The sequence below is a fragment of the Poecilia reticulata genome, linkage group LG10 (assembly GCF_000633615.1).
Source record: "Poecilia reticulata strain Guanapo linkage group LG10, Guppy_female_1.0+MT, whole genome shotgun sequence".
NCBI lineage: Eukaryota > Metazoa > Chordata > Actinopteri > Cyprinodontiformes > Poeciliidae > Poecilia > Poecilia reticulata.
The window spans coordinates 17176909-17191962 of record NC_024340.1 but is presented as its reverse complement, the minus strand read 5'-3'; the positions used below and the strand labels follow the sequence as shown (position 1 = coordinate 17191962).

The 15054-nt window shown below is 42.3% G+C and overlaps 1 protein-coding gene across 7 annotated transcripts in view; it reads right to left on the bottom strand.

The window, feature by feature from the left end:
* Positions 1–14811, bottom strand: part of pcdh19 (protocadherin 19) — an 82984-nt gene extending 68173 nt beyond the window's left edge. For 2 of the 7 annotated variants that reach the window (XM_008420593.2, XM_008420594.2), the window contains exons 1-2: positions 11580–14811; positions 5984–6116 (exon numbers count right to left, since the gene is read on the bottom strand). In XM_008420593.2, coding sequence (XP_008418815.1) covers positions 5984–6116; positions 11580–13711 — 2265 coding nt within the window. In that variant the 5' untranslated portion in view covers positions 13712–14811. Of the gene's footprint in view, positions 1–5770; positions 6117–11579 lie in introns of all 7 variants that reach the window. The other 5 variants (XM_008420589.2, XM_008420590.2, XM_008420591.2 and 2 more) reach the window with 3 other exon arrangements.
* Positions 14812–15054: the final 243 nt, after the last annotated feature.

Below are 15054 nucleotides of genomic sequence, written 5' to 3'. Positions count from 1 at the left end.
CATTGATTTTTCTGCAGAAAAGCTACATTTTTGACTTTCTTCTGTCAGGAAAAGTGTGGAAAAAGTTCAAAGTCTCTGAATACTTATGCAACAGCTGTGCACATGTCACATTAAAAACAAAAGAAAGAAAGTTAGCGCTAAAGTTTGATTAATATTGAAACCTTTTCTCTTGCTTTCGCTCATGTTTATTAATCCGAAACACTGACGTCCTTTTTTCATATAAATATCTGCGTACAAAACCAATATGATGCCTGGAAGTGAATTCATGAGTGAGTGAGTAGGGGGAGATTGGCACTTTAACAGATGTGTAGCATGCACTGACAGCATGACATCTATTTTGCATGCTCAATATGACACGTTTGAATGCCCGCGTGCATATTGTCCCAATGTGAAGGAACAGCCTCGGCGGAACCACTCCCTGTTGTTCCTCCCACATAAACACCAAAAACATCCTTATACTCACACGGACAAAAAACCCCAAAACAAAACACGATGAGCGCCGCCATGTTGACGGATTTGTTTCACTTTTTTTTTTCTATTCCAGTTGGTTTTGACTGGTTTTAGTAGTATATGTTACTGATTTCTGTGTGACGTTAAAATTACGATTGAAAACCGGTAAAACTCATGAAATGGTCCCAAAGTGAGCAGCACAGTGAGCATCTGGAGGAAGAACGCTCCAGTTGTCAGATAACTTTTACTCGTGGGACTCGGTCTCAGATGAATACTGAACATCCTGCACCATGCAGGGCGATCTCCAGCCAACGCTTTCATAAATTCACCTGACATCTTTTTCAGATTGATTTATCATCCTTCTAAAGGAAAAATCATGACTCTCTTACCTGAATTATGTTAATTGATATAGTAAAATCGCTCATTTTCCTGCTCTGCTCATTATCAGGATTCACAGGTGTGAGAAGCCTTACTGCGAATTACAAATTCAAAAACAGATTCTAGCCAAAGGCCATTCCTTTACTGTATAATTGTCTTCCCCCCCAACAAGTGATTCACTATAATTAAGCCATGGAAGACAGCTTTATTCTCCTGTGAGCTTTCATATTAGTGCTACCACAGGCGGGTCTCACAAACATCTCACAGCTGACGCTTTAAAAGACAATGGATAGTCATGTTCAAGGAGGTATCTACAGGCTTACATTGTCACAAGGGACAATGCAATACACACAATGTAGCTGCAGGTAGGAAGCCTTCAGGGAGACCTGTCACTGTTATCTTGGCCGACTCTGCCGCGTCTGCGTGTCTTAAAGAGGAAAAGCCAGACTCCAGCTGCTCGGAAATAAGCAGGATGCTCGCTGGCCCACATAAGCTAACAACAGAGCACAACTCTGAATTAATCACACACATAAATTAAAAATAAACAAAAAGCTGTATCCTTATTTACATGAGAATAATCACAACCGTCCCTGCAAACCAGGAAATCTGGTTGGTGACCAGAAACGGTTGATTTTCAGTTTTATAAACACTGATTGGCCGAAGGGAAGCTCTCATTTAAAAAAAAAGAGAAATAGAGAAGAAAGGAACAATAATCAAAGTGAAATCAAATACTAAAGAAATAAGGCCAGTTAATGCAGTTAAAGGCATTCGCTGTGGATGCTCTCACTGAGAACCGGATCAGAGATGCCATGAAGAAGCATTGCTCCAAAACCTGAATATTAGAAGCAATTTAAAAGGAAACTGCACCTTTTTTTTTTACATGTCGAGACATGCATATGTACATGTACATGTATACAGGCACGTGTACATGTATACATGTACATGTACATGTATACATGCACATGTATACATGTTATTAATCCGAAACACTGACATCCTGATGTACATGTATACATGTACATATGTATACATATAACATATAACCATTTCATGCATGGCGGTCACTGCAGGGGACAGACATCTAACAGCCACTTTCTTGTGTTTCTTGTGGATTTTTATGTTATAAATGCACACAGACCACCAATGTGGACATTAGTACATCACACTCCTAACTACTGGCCATCCACTGCAAGTACAAGAACATTTGTTTGTTAAATCCAATATGGCAGACAGACGAAAAAGCAACTCAGGAATATCCAGTCCCTCCTTGTACTGTAGAAAACTCTTGCAGGTAAAAATAATATCAAGTAACCGTTAAAGATTAATACTGCTGATGTATTTTACAAATAACAACTTTGTGTTTGGAGAAAATTACAATTGATCAGCTAGGGGGAAAAAATCCTATAATTTTTTAAACAAATGTTTTTCTTTCGCTTTTTTATGCCTTAAAAATTAAAAAAACATTTGAAAAAAAAACCCTGACAAAAGGATCATAACTCATGCCTAAAAGGGTTAATATTAATAGCATAAATATAGTTTATTATGGTTATGTTTTCATCAGCTTGATGTCTGAAGTGGATCTCTAGTATTTGCACTTGTTGTATTTGCACTGCAAATCACAAGACTATAATAAAAAATGAGTTAAAAGTAGTAAAAAAATGAGTCATGTGTATTTTTAAGGTTGCCCTCCGGTTGCATTTATATTTGTAGAGGTACAGAGGATGCAGTCTAATCACAACCAGATAGTCACTTGTGCCCTAACCAGTCAGAGGGATTTGGGTCGAGAACCTGTGAGGTCAAGTGGTTTCAAACCCAAACAACAAAACCATTATCAGCCTTTCCACCGCTGCTGCTGCTGTTTGTTTGCTCTACAAATGGTATTGTAATTAAACTAAGCACATTTTTTATTCAAGAGCCACATCTGTACATACCGGATGCTTCTGTCTCTTGCAAATGTCACAGTGGGGAGGAGGGGAAACAGTGACAACTGGTGTGGAGCGGGGCGGCTCTGCTGGAGGCTGAGGCGTGCTCCTGCTGCCACTCTGCACATCTCCCACACACATAGCTGCTTTTCTCAGGCCAGATAAAATGTGCACAGACTGGGTCAAAGAGATGTTTGTCAACATCAAGTGTAAGAAGGAGCGAGGTGGCGGCTGCATGCTAAGCAGCTCCCGCCTCTATCAAGCCAATCAACTGGCTCTTAGAAAATGTGAAAACGTGGACACCTGGCACTAAGAGTCCAGCTTCACCCTCCTTATCTGTCTATCTGCCCTCACGCCGCTCCATCAAGACAACTCCGAGCTTTGCATAATGAATCATCAAAATCAATCTCCTCTCCTATTTGTCTTCCTCTTCTCTTTTTCATTAGCCGGCACAAATAACGGGAGGAGTCCTAATCCTGAGTCTAACGCAGTTTTATTGGATGCTTCAGCTGCAAGACGTGCAACATTGCAAGCAGTTCTTTCTATCTCTGAGCACTGGTATCAAATATTTAGTTAGTTGGCTGTGAAATGGTGGAAATGATCCGCAAAAAGTACACAGCATGTAATACTTTAGGATTTGTTTGTTGTTTACTTCAGTGCTGGTCATTACATCCCCTCACTTTCTCCTCCTTTGTTGTTTTGTACGTCTCAGACACAACTTTTTGAAGGAAAAGGGAAGCATTTTGTTCCTGCTTCGATAGTTTACTGTGAGGAAATGTGTTATTTTTGCCCCCACATAAAAGCAGCAGGAGCTAATAAGGTTTGACCAGGAGATCCCAGTATGCCTTATTTTATGCAAGTCATCTGACCCAAATAGGAACTAGAACCAAAATGAGTGGATATATGGTGAAATTACGGCTGGACAATAAATCAATAATATATATCAGGACAGACGTGTGATCAATATCAACAGATAATTCATCTGATAGAATATTCCATATTTAATGGGAGATATAGGCAGAGAAACATCTTAACATCTCAACAGGAGCTAAATTAGGTTAGTGGAATCAACTAACTCACTCTCTCTTTGGTTACCTAGCAACTCACTCTTTGGTTACCTAGCAACAACCTGTTGAGTGACTTGCAGAGCAGCAGTTTAAGGTTTTGCCTCTGTGCCTCATGTCTGTTTAAAACTAAAAAACAACTTCATGGAGTGAAAACTGTGGAAGGTTAAAACAAAAAAAAACCAATAATTCTCAATATTGACAATTAGACTGATACGAAACGCTTTTATCGTGATAGGTTTTTCAGCCATATCATTCAGCCCTGGGTTAAATAGACATTTTCTGAAAGTAGCACACAATTGAATAAAGTTATACGAGGGATTTTACCGCTTTATGACAAGAGAAAATACTCATTTAAGAAGAAAAACTAATTGATATACAATTGTCTGAACACCTAAGTAGGATGAACAAAACCTATTCCCCTCTACTTCTTTTATTTTTCTACACTGTTTGCCTCTTAATAATTGACCAATTTGCTTCCTGGGGCAGATACGTTCTCCATTATTCAATACAGCCAACTGGACAACAGGTGGGAATTTCCCTCCTTTTGTAAAGCAATTCTGACACTGACACTGTGGGATACCCTGACCCACCATATATATAAAACATCCACTGACCACCACAAAGTAACACCCCAAAAACAGCATCTTATCCCTTCCACCTGTGTTATTCCAGCCCACTCGCTCACCCAGAGTGGCTCCGACAGGCCCAGTAAATCAGCATGCCTGTAAGTAGGTCTCATTGACCCCTCAGTGTCCAATAGCGCCTGGATCTCTCTGGATCATCCGCTCAATATATCAATATCCATCCTGTTTCTTGTTTTAAGACCCCCACTCCCAAGCCAACACGCCCCACTCTCCCCACACTGAATGTCAAGCGGAGATTGGACTCATCAATTTCAGGAAGATGTGTACATGTGTGCGTGCGTGTGTGTATGTGTGTGCGTGTGTGTGCGTGTGTGTGCAAGTGGTGGAGCTTTTTCTATGAGCAAGCATAGTACAAAAACTCATAAAAACACATGGCCTAATGCACTTTCCCTCTCTCTCAGACACACATAAATGTCCCTATTCCCTATGAGAGAAGTGGGCCAAGAACAGAAAGGGGGAGATTGCCAAAAGGATCCAGTAGACGAGTTCATACATGCAGAAATCCATAAACTAAAGATCAGCGGCTCGGCATACACCTGTCAGCTTGAATAGCCAGACTTTCACTGCTCTGCCGGAGCAGCTTGTGGTACGTCAGGGCAATTCGAGCAGCCATGCGGCAAACGCTGCAGCCAATCGGACAACATACAGATTCAAGCAATGATTACTCTTTCTGTTAGCCCCTGAAATGATGTGTGGAGGAGCTGATTAGCCGAGTCAATACATCTGGCAGGTGCACAAACTCTTGTTCGTTTTGCAGAGGCTCAGCACACAGCCGAACATGGAGAGTGAAAGAAAGGGAGAAAGGAAGAGAGAAAGAAAGAAGGGACAAACAAAGGAACAAAGACAGGAAAAGAAGAAAGAAAAGGTAAACAAGTGCAGTTAGAGAGGCCAAATATTCCACTTTGTCAGGCCTCCAGATTGTGCTTAGCAAAGCGTTCTGATCGCAGGTCAGCTCCAGCCTTTAGGCACCTTGAAATGCCTTGAAGGATTCCACTCCACTGACACATCGCCATTTTGAATAGCTCAGCTTTTCCATCAGCAACAAATATTTCCCTGACACAATGTGCTTTGATGCAACTGAACTCCAAATACGTCTAGACAATAGGCTGAGTTGAGAGAGAGGTTTGCTTTCTTAGAGTCTAGTTTGACCTAGGAGACCTTCTAATTACACTTGATGAAAAACTAAACGTTCAAAGATATTTCCTTGCCGCTACATTGCGTTAAATCAATTTTCTCCTTCTTTTACCCCCGACAGGCAAAGGCAGTCCAGCCAAAGATCAAGGACATAGCACATTGGATTGTATCTCACCTCTGGCAGTGGCATGCCGTTGATGATGAGGTCTGGCTGCTGGTGACCCTGCCCTGTGAACGAGTGCTGATAGCCGTGGTTGGGGGCCGCATTGCGTGAGTTCTGGTTCTCCACGTTGAGGAAGGTGCTCTCGGAGCGCCTGCAGCCCAGTGGCAGGCTCTGCTGGTGGTAGTCGAAGTAGTTGAGCGAGGAGGTGAGAGATGAGCAACTCACCACATTCATCTTGTCTGTCTCCTCGACGTCTCGCGGCACCAGGCGGATGTCGTTCTTGCTCAGCTTCTTCTTCTTGCTGGATTTTTTCTGGTTGCCGTAGGAGTACTCCGCCACCCTGCGCAAGTAGAAGAAACTGAACAGACTCAATAAAGCAGTGCTCTGTCTTCCCCAACCAAGCCCACACAGTCAAAGAGCCTCGGCCCGGTCATGCTGGGTGGGGTGCCAGACGAAAGCTCGTAGCCAGGGCCGGACTTAAAGCTGCTGCCGCTTTCTACCGTGACTTGTTGTTGGTGTCATGAGGAAATGAAGCAGATTCTGTGTAGCATAAAGTCATTTAGGAAATCTGAGTGTTGCTTTTTGTGCTTCCCTTCTTAATGGTGTACATGTATTGAGGTCAAGGGTGAGTAACTCACTGTGGCGCTGCATCAGGACAAGGTGTGTGACTTTAGCTGTAGCGTTACACACTCGTCTTTTTCTTGCAAAACTAGTAGTAGGAACTCGTATTTTTTCATCAATATAGAAAAAGTACAGCTTAATAAGTAGGAGCTTATTTTATTGAGTTCAAATAAGCTCCTACATCTTGCAGAAAACTTACTTGTAAGTTAGTTTTGTCTTTAGATATTTAACTTAGAAGCTGGATTGAAAATATTTCATAAGATTTTGTGTTTTTGCAGTGCAGTGAATTGACTGTTTTAGAATATAAAATCAATGCTCTTTGAGTATCCCTAGACAATCAGGTAATTTATTTGCCAAACTAATCAGAAAACATACATAGCAAAGCATCAGATTCAGTTTAACTTTCAAGCTTCCCATGCTGGTATATTTTCATCAGCACAGACAGAGCGTTTGCATAGCTTTACATGAGATTAAAAATGTTTATTTTTTTGATGCTCCAATCTTTGAGGAGTGGTTGTGGCATACTGTGTAATGGTAGCTTGTTTTATCCAATAAATTATGTACACTACAGTGTTAAATACCTTGTAAGTTGATGCTGAAGCATTGTTTACCGAAGGCATTGTTTTTTCCTTGCTCTTGAATTTAAAAGCATGATAGGGGTACTTGAGATGGTACAAGTAAACTGAGGCAAAAGTCCAAAACCACACAGCCACAGAAATATATACATACTCCAGGGCTGCATAATATTAGAACTGCGACAACATTTCAATTTTGTTGGATTTCATTTTCATTGCACGCCTTCTTTTGTTTTGGTGTATTTAAGGACCGAGTTACTGATAAGCACTTCGATACTGTACCAGTTTGGGTTCACTTTTGTATGGAAGAAAACATTCCTACAAAATGTGCCATCTTTTTAAGAAACCTTTTAGAAGAGACAACTACAAAGATTGTTTCAGAAACACTATTTTAATGTGGACAAGGCCTAGAAACACTCAGTCAAAATGCACCTTTGTAACGCTGTATCTTTGCTTCATAAATATGCATGAAGACTTTTGTTTTTCTCCAACTTCTATACAGTTAAATATTTATAAACCAGGGTCTGTAAAGCTTTTTGTTTTGTTTTAGAACCTTTATATATTTTGGAGATAAATGGTCATAAAACACTCAGATATCTCACATAATTGAATATGATGTTCTGAATGTCTACTGTATTTCTACTTATTTTGGTTCCGATCTTCTTTTTGAGTTACAAAATATGACACATTTTGAGCCCTGGTCAGACTCCAGTTACTGAGTGACCTCCTGCTGACATGTATAATTTATTGCAGTCATATAACCTCATTTCCTTACTCTAGAGCACAAGTATTACTTTAAATTGTTGGTTGTCAAAATAGGCCAGAAATGTCATTCTGGAAGGCACACATTTATACACGGTTGTCAGATGGCTCCATTTCTTTCCCGAAGTAGTCGGGTACGAAATGAGCAAAGCTGCTAAGGCACAAAATGGCAATGCAAAAAAATTACTAGTACTCCCTAAACACCTCCAAAACGATGTGTACCTATTACTCTGTTGCAACAATCATGAAGTGAAAGCAACCTGTGTGGACGGGACACCAAGGCTGGCTCTGGCCCTCTTCCTCCTGACATCCGGCCCTGTTCAAAGCCCCTGTACGAGTGTGGAACGGCACACAGAGGTGGCCCACCACACCCGGCCTGCAGTGGAGCCGTCGTAAATGTTTGTTTGCATTTGCATGCTCAACAATCAACATGTCACAAACAGGCTGAAAATGCAAACATGCCAAAACCACAGAAGCAAAACAAAAAGGAACACAGTGAACCTGAGAAGCACCACCGGTATATGCAATCATATTCAAAGCACAGAACACTCACTGATTCCAGTTTTTTCTTTCATTAGCAAGCAGGCCCACAAGCAATATAGAAAAGCAAGAGAACTGCAGATTCAAATTTGTTCGACGGCTCTCTGTGACTTCTGCAAACTGAAGCTGAGCATTTTGACTTTAATAAGAGCAAATGAGCAGCAGAGCTAGCTTTATCAAAGGATGCTCACATTGGGGGAAATGTCTACTCTTTGCAGAGCCTTGCAGTTTTTTACACAGAATAACAGATGTTAAGTAGTCCAGTGATGACTACAGCCCTCACAGGACATATTTACCATCATGTCTGGTGTTTTTTTTTTTTTCTGCTGCAAATTTTACTTTGCAATCTCTACAGAGTCAAACTCTGAAAGCTAGAATCTAACTCGATAAGATAATCCCTGTGGCTTATGTCCTTTATTAGCTCCATAACAAGGATAGAGATATCTGTGAAATTGCAATCTCTGTTCCTGTCACTTTCTTAAATTTCCCTGCTCTACTCAGCCACACTGGTCTTTGGTATTCACCCCAGTACAGCACCAGGGCTATCCCTTTTTTTTGTTTGTCTTTTCATTTGCGTCTTGTTGCAAGCACGTAACCTCAATCAGCTCCTTCTTGATGCAGAAGGAAGAACTTGGTAGAAAATACAACATCTCTCCTCTGTTTTTCCCCATCCTTTGTTTCCACATGTTCTCTCCGCCTTATGCCCAAATCGAAATCTTGGAAGAGAGAACTTCAGAGCGAGACAGACTGACAGAGGACAAGCAATAAATTGGAGATAACTGCTCCTCATATTCGAGGTGGTGACTGAGAAGCAGAGCACATCAGCGCTGATTAAAGCTCCCAGCGGGGAGACGGGCTCACAATGGGAGAGAGGAAAGTACTGGGAGCAGTTTTGAATTTCGAATTTGTTGTTTGTCTGTCACCGTGTCTTCGCTGCGCAAAATGTATGAGTGACATTTAAATAAGAGCAAATGTTTTTAATCAAGCTGTAACTTCACAGATTTTTTTTCCCCTCTATTTTCAATCAAAGCTAATTCAAAATTACATCTGGAAAAGTATTTTTAGTCAGACAGGAAAGATGACTTCTCCGGGTCAACTCTCAAATGTGGAGCAGCAATCATTTCTGATGCTTTCCGTCAAGAAGCACTTAATTTCCATATCTAATCTTGTCAGCTGAAAACATTTGGGAAAAGGAAAACTTTAAATCAGTACAGTAGAAATAAAAATCTGATCACTATTATGCTCATTTTTCTGCATTTCTTCTCCTTTTAAAAATAATGAGGTGAACCTCAAATCAACAAAATTATGTCAGGAACAAAATACGACTATAGCTTCAGGTTAAATTCTCAAATCCAATCTATATGTAAATTTTACAGTGGTAATGTGGCACATGCAGGGAAATCAAAGCCAGAGCTGATGCTCAGATTGATGAAGAAAACAGAGTTCGCAGAAATGCATCAAAAGAGGGGGGAATAATCAACTGCCCATAAACCTGCCTCCTAACAGTTCATGACACTGATGTAACTGATAATATCTTCTAAAGCACAAGCCTAATCTCCTACATTTATTTTAGAGTAGCTCCTTCTGATGTGCCTTGATGAAAACAGAGGGGAATCGGAGTGATCCTGGAGGACCGTCCATAATCACAGCAGATTAAAGCTGATAACAGCCAATCAGCCACGGTGGACGTTAAATAATAAATGTCCCGGACTGCCATTGAGGCAGCAGGACGTTAATTGTCCGGCAACACATCCGCAAATTGAACATGACAGTCGAACCGTCGTATTTATGAGTCAATTGGTTACAATGGAAGGATTAAATCCATCAATCACCGTTTGCCTTAATGCAGAACAGTGGGCCTCAGCAGAATGTGTCTGATTTAAAGCAGTCGGGTTCATTTAGGTCTACTTCAGCTGTGGAGCCGAGAAGGGAGAGAGAGAAAAGGGAGAGGAGGGGGGGAGAAACGATCTGCAGTCCTCACATACAGGGCCTCTACATGCTGCATGATAAAAAAGCAATGCACTGTCAACTGGCACAATCACATTCACACACATTCCAGGGTTCCTACGCAGTCTGGAAAAAGTCAGGATTTTTGATTTATCTAAATATTTTAAAAATGCAATTTCTGAAAAAAAAAAAAGAGAGTTTTTTTCATTGATTCATTCGTAGAGGGCAAAAAATTTTAAATTAAGATAAATTGTTACATTTCGCCTTTCTTTCTTTTTTTTTTTTGTACTACAGCCTCTTTGATAAGGGTTTGATACTGAATGGGTGTGGAAACCTTTTCTTAACAAAAAGATAGCCCACATCACCAGCTGTGATTTAAAGTGTCTGTATTTAATGTAGGACAACATATTGAGTCTTATTTGACAAGTTGTACTGGCATTTTGAAGTGTCTATATGCCAAAAATAAAAATAAAACAGCCCTCAGAAGCATTATTTTACAGAAAATAAAAGCCAATTAGGCTCAAAAATACAAAATGTTGTGATAAACTCCCAGACTCTGTAAAAATCTGGAATCTGATTTTAAATTGACAAAGTTTGGAGAAAAACAGATTCCTGGCTTCATTATCTAAAATATTCTTAATTTCTGAAAAATAAAGGGCTTTTTACGTTCACAGCAACCATTTGACCAGATTTCTTTTTCCTCAGTTTTACCTGGATCTTCTGTTTGTGAATTGGGTTGTTATTCTGGAATGTGGAGGAACATTTTGTACTCAAACTATCCACATTTTTATGTTACAAGAATTATCGAAACCAGTTGTAGTTTCTTTTATATATATGGCTCACCACCCAGGGTGTTCTTCTGTCAGGGGCGGCACGAGTGATTCATCAAAATTATATTTATATATTTCTGCCACTTGTACCCTGAACATATTTTTAATTGCTATTTCCATTTTCCTTCACCTGTTTTTGAATGAATACATATTAACCAGAATCAGAGTCAATTTGACTCTAAAGTTTATATCTGACCACAGGTTCTGTGCTTAACTAAAGTTTTTACAGTAAATTTATTTTATTTTCTATATCAAGCTGAAAATATAAAATAGATCAATCAAATCTGAAACTGATTACTTTACATGAAATACTATAAAAATACAGTAATAAAAAAACTGTCGTATTTGTGAAAACACACACAAAAAGTGCTTTTAAAATGCTGATGTAGTTTGAGAGGAACATAAATATCAGGCCCGAGGGACCCGGTTGCCCAGGGCCCCTTTCATATCAGAGCCTGGTTGAACTATTTATAAATTTGAGTCTAGAAAAAAATATGAACATTTGTAGGAACCCTGACATTCACATTTCCTGTGTTCATTCAGTACCTGCAGTTGTATGTCCGGATCTCCTTGTTGTCCCTCTTGCATTTGACCGCCACAAAGATCATGGTGATGAAGAGGATGGCCGCAATGGAGCCCAGGGCGATGATGAATATGAGAGACAGGTTGACGGGTCCGATGGTCTCTTGGGCGTTCAGATCCGGAGAGAGGTACACCACGATGTAGGCCGAGGCAGAGAGGGAGGGTTTGCCATGGTCCCTGGCCACCACTGTGATCTCATAGGTGGATTTGGCGTTCTCCCCAAACATCCTGGTGGAGCGAACCTCTCCATTCACCTGGTCGATCTCAAAGAAGGCCCTATCGCCCTCTGAGATGGTGTAGGTCAGCCGCCCGTTCTCCCCTTCATCATAGTCATCAGCTTTCACCTGGGTCACCCTGTACCCCACCACGGCGTTCCTCGGGATGGAGACCTCCGCTGTGCCGTTGACCAGCGGAGGGTTTGTCATCACAGGAGTGTTGTCGTTGACGTCCAGCACCACGATACGAACTGTGGCGTTGCTGGACAAGGACGGGTTGCCGTTGTCTCTTGCCAGAACTTTGAAGTCAAAAGTCCTGGTGTATTCATGATCGAATGACCTCATGGAGTAAATGCGGCCTGATGGGTTTATGCTCACGTATGTGTTTACATCCATGTGCTTAATCTCACCAGGGACTATGGAGTAGGAGACTGTGCCGTTCATGCCCAGGTCTGGGTCCTCTGCTGACACAGCCAGCAGACAGGAACCTGGGAGGTTGTTCTCCATCACCATCTCTTGATAGTGTGGCTTCAGGAAGTGTGGCGGATTGTCATTCTCATCTGTGACTTTGACCACCAGAGATTTGGTGGCGCGTAGCTGAGGGATGCCGCTGTCCTCTGCCTGGATGGTCAGGTTGAAGGTGTCCTTCTGCTCCCTGTCCAGCTTCCCGTCGACCAGAATGGTGGAGAAGCTCTCATACTCTTGCAGCCTGAAGGGAACATTGCCCTGCAGGGTGCACTTCACTTTCCCGTTGGCCCCCGAGTCCTTATCTGACACCCTCACCAGCGCAATCACATACCCACGCTGCGCGTTCTCACTCACTTCCACCATCTCCGTGTTCAGCGAGAGCAGGCTGATCACAGGTGGGTTGTCGTTCGTGTCCATCACGTTCACTGTGACTTTGCAGTGAGCCGGGATGGAGTTGGGACCCAGATCTTTGGCCTGGACGTCGATCTCGTAGATCTTCGTGGTCTCGTAATCCAACACGCTGTTGACGGTGATGATCCCCGTCCTGGGGTCAATTTTGAAAGCCTCCCTCGTTTTCTCGGTGACGTAACTGTTGAACGAGTACACAACCTCTCCATTAGTGCCCTCGTCAGGATCCGTGGCGTTCAGGTCTATGACTAATGTGTTGACGGGGGAGTTCTCCATCACATTCACCGTGTAAACCGGCTCGTCAAAAACGGGGTTGTTGTCATTAGAATCTATCACTTTAATGTTTAACTGGACCGCGCCTATCTTCGGAGGGTCTCCTCCGTCCTCTGCGCTGATTTCATACGTATAGTGGGACTGGGTCTCTCTGTCTAAAGATTTCTGCACGACAAGCTCTGCGATCTTGGATCCGTCCCCTCTAGTTTTTATTTCTAGTCCGAAAAGCTCGTTTGGGGTGATGGAATAGGACTGCACTCCAAAGATCCCCGAGTCCGGATCGCTCGCACCCTCTAGGGGAAACCTGGTACCAGGGGATGCGTTCTCGGAAATTTCTATGTCAATGTGGCTCGTCGGGAACCGGGGCGCGTTGTCGTTCAAATCCTCGATTTCAACTTTGATTACGCAGATCTCCATGGAGTTTGACATCACTTCTAGGGAAATAATGCACTTCGGGTTCTGTCTGCAAACTACATCCCGATCTATCTTCATCTGGGTTGTAAGAATCCCGGCCGGGCTGAGTTCCACCCATCGCGGTTCTGAATTGGAAATAACCCTCAAGTAAGGAGGCTGCGGCGCAATCTGAAATCCCTGCTTGAGCGCGTCCCTCGTAACGTTCCCAATCACCGACCCGGGCTTCATCTCCTCGTTTATTCCATATTTCAGGTTGATAACAGCCTCAGTTCCGACCCAGAATAAAAGGAAAACGGAGGCTAGTTGTATTAATTCCATCTCCAGGGCTTGCTGTTGAACCTGTTGAGTTTTTCTGAAGAATTACGCACAAGGATGCGCGTCAAAAATAGGAGAAAAAAACGCGCAGATAAATCATCTCTTTTAACAAAACAAACTAAGTTTGATTGAAAGTCTCTTCTATATGCAGTCAGTGAGCTCTAATTCTAACAAGTGCCTATTTGATTCTTCTCAGGCAGAGCACATCCTCCGGTCTGCTGCAGCGGGAGAAACACTGAGCGCGACAGAATAGTAAAAACATGCTGAATCTTCTTACAGTTGGGATTTAGCCGTGGAAATCCGCGCAGCTCCCATAGAGCAGAAAACTGATCTTACGCACGATTCATATGTTAAAGTGTCCATTTTTTTAGGAGAGCAAAAGGGAGGAGAAAAAAAATGCTGCAGAGACTCAAGTCCGCAGAAATCTTTATCTTTCGCGCAGATGGAGTGATGTGGCTGAAAAGTCTGTGTGAATTTCACCGCCCCGACCTGACAGGGGGTCGATATTCAGGTCGTCCTTTTTTTTTGTGGATAAAATAATTACTCTTTTTAATTAGAAGCAGCAATTTTTTAAAAAAATCCTCTTGAAAATCGCATCTCATGAAAGATAAAAAAAGAGAAGATCTTCAAGCAGTGAAATGTTCAACAGTCCGGATATCTTTTTTTGCGTAAAAGGGGTGCAGTTGAAGGAATGTCTCATCACATCACTCAAACTCCCGATTACCTTTTCATTTCCAGCAGATTTAGTCCTTCTTCCAACCCCCTCCTCAAGTCTTCAAGCTTTCACTTCCAAATTAATTCCCTGGCATATCGCTTGGAAAGGCTAAAACAGATCCCAGTCAATAGTCCAGGCGCACAAAAAGAAAAAAAGAATCCGCTGAAAATGCAGCCAGTTGGGATGAGGCGATGCCAGAGCTTACTGTACGTTCAAAACGCATCTTATGTGTGGCTGCAGAGAAACTGAAGCACAGTAGCCTATATCCAGCCTGACTGAGGCAGAGAGGGATGAAAAAAAAAAAATCTCCACTCGTTGCCAGTAGGCTGTCTAGTTGACTCCAACAAGCGCTCCTCTCGCTTCGCTGGTGCACACTGGCAGACGCGCAGCTCCGAGCTGAGCGCTCAGTCTCAGGACCCGCAATCCCCTCAGCCAATCAGGGGTTACTCAGGAGGGCCGGAGCTGCTGGTGGGTGGGGCGAAGTAGAGCAATGAAACGCGGCCAACTACCTGTTCTCCTGCAGATGGAAGACTCTACAGGCAATTATGGTGTACACGTTAAACACGAAATTAGATGGTCGTTAGGGCTGCTTCCAGAAGTATGGTTCTGTGGGGACGTGGGGGCGGGGGGG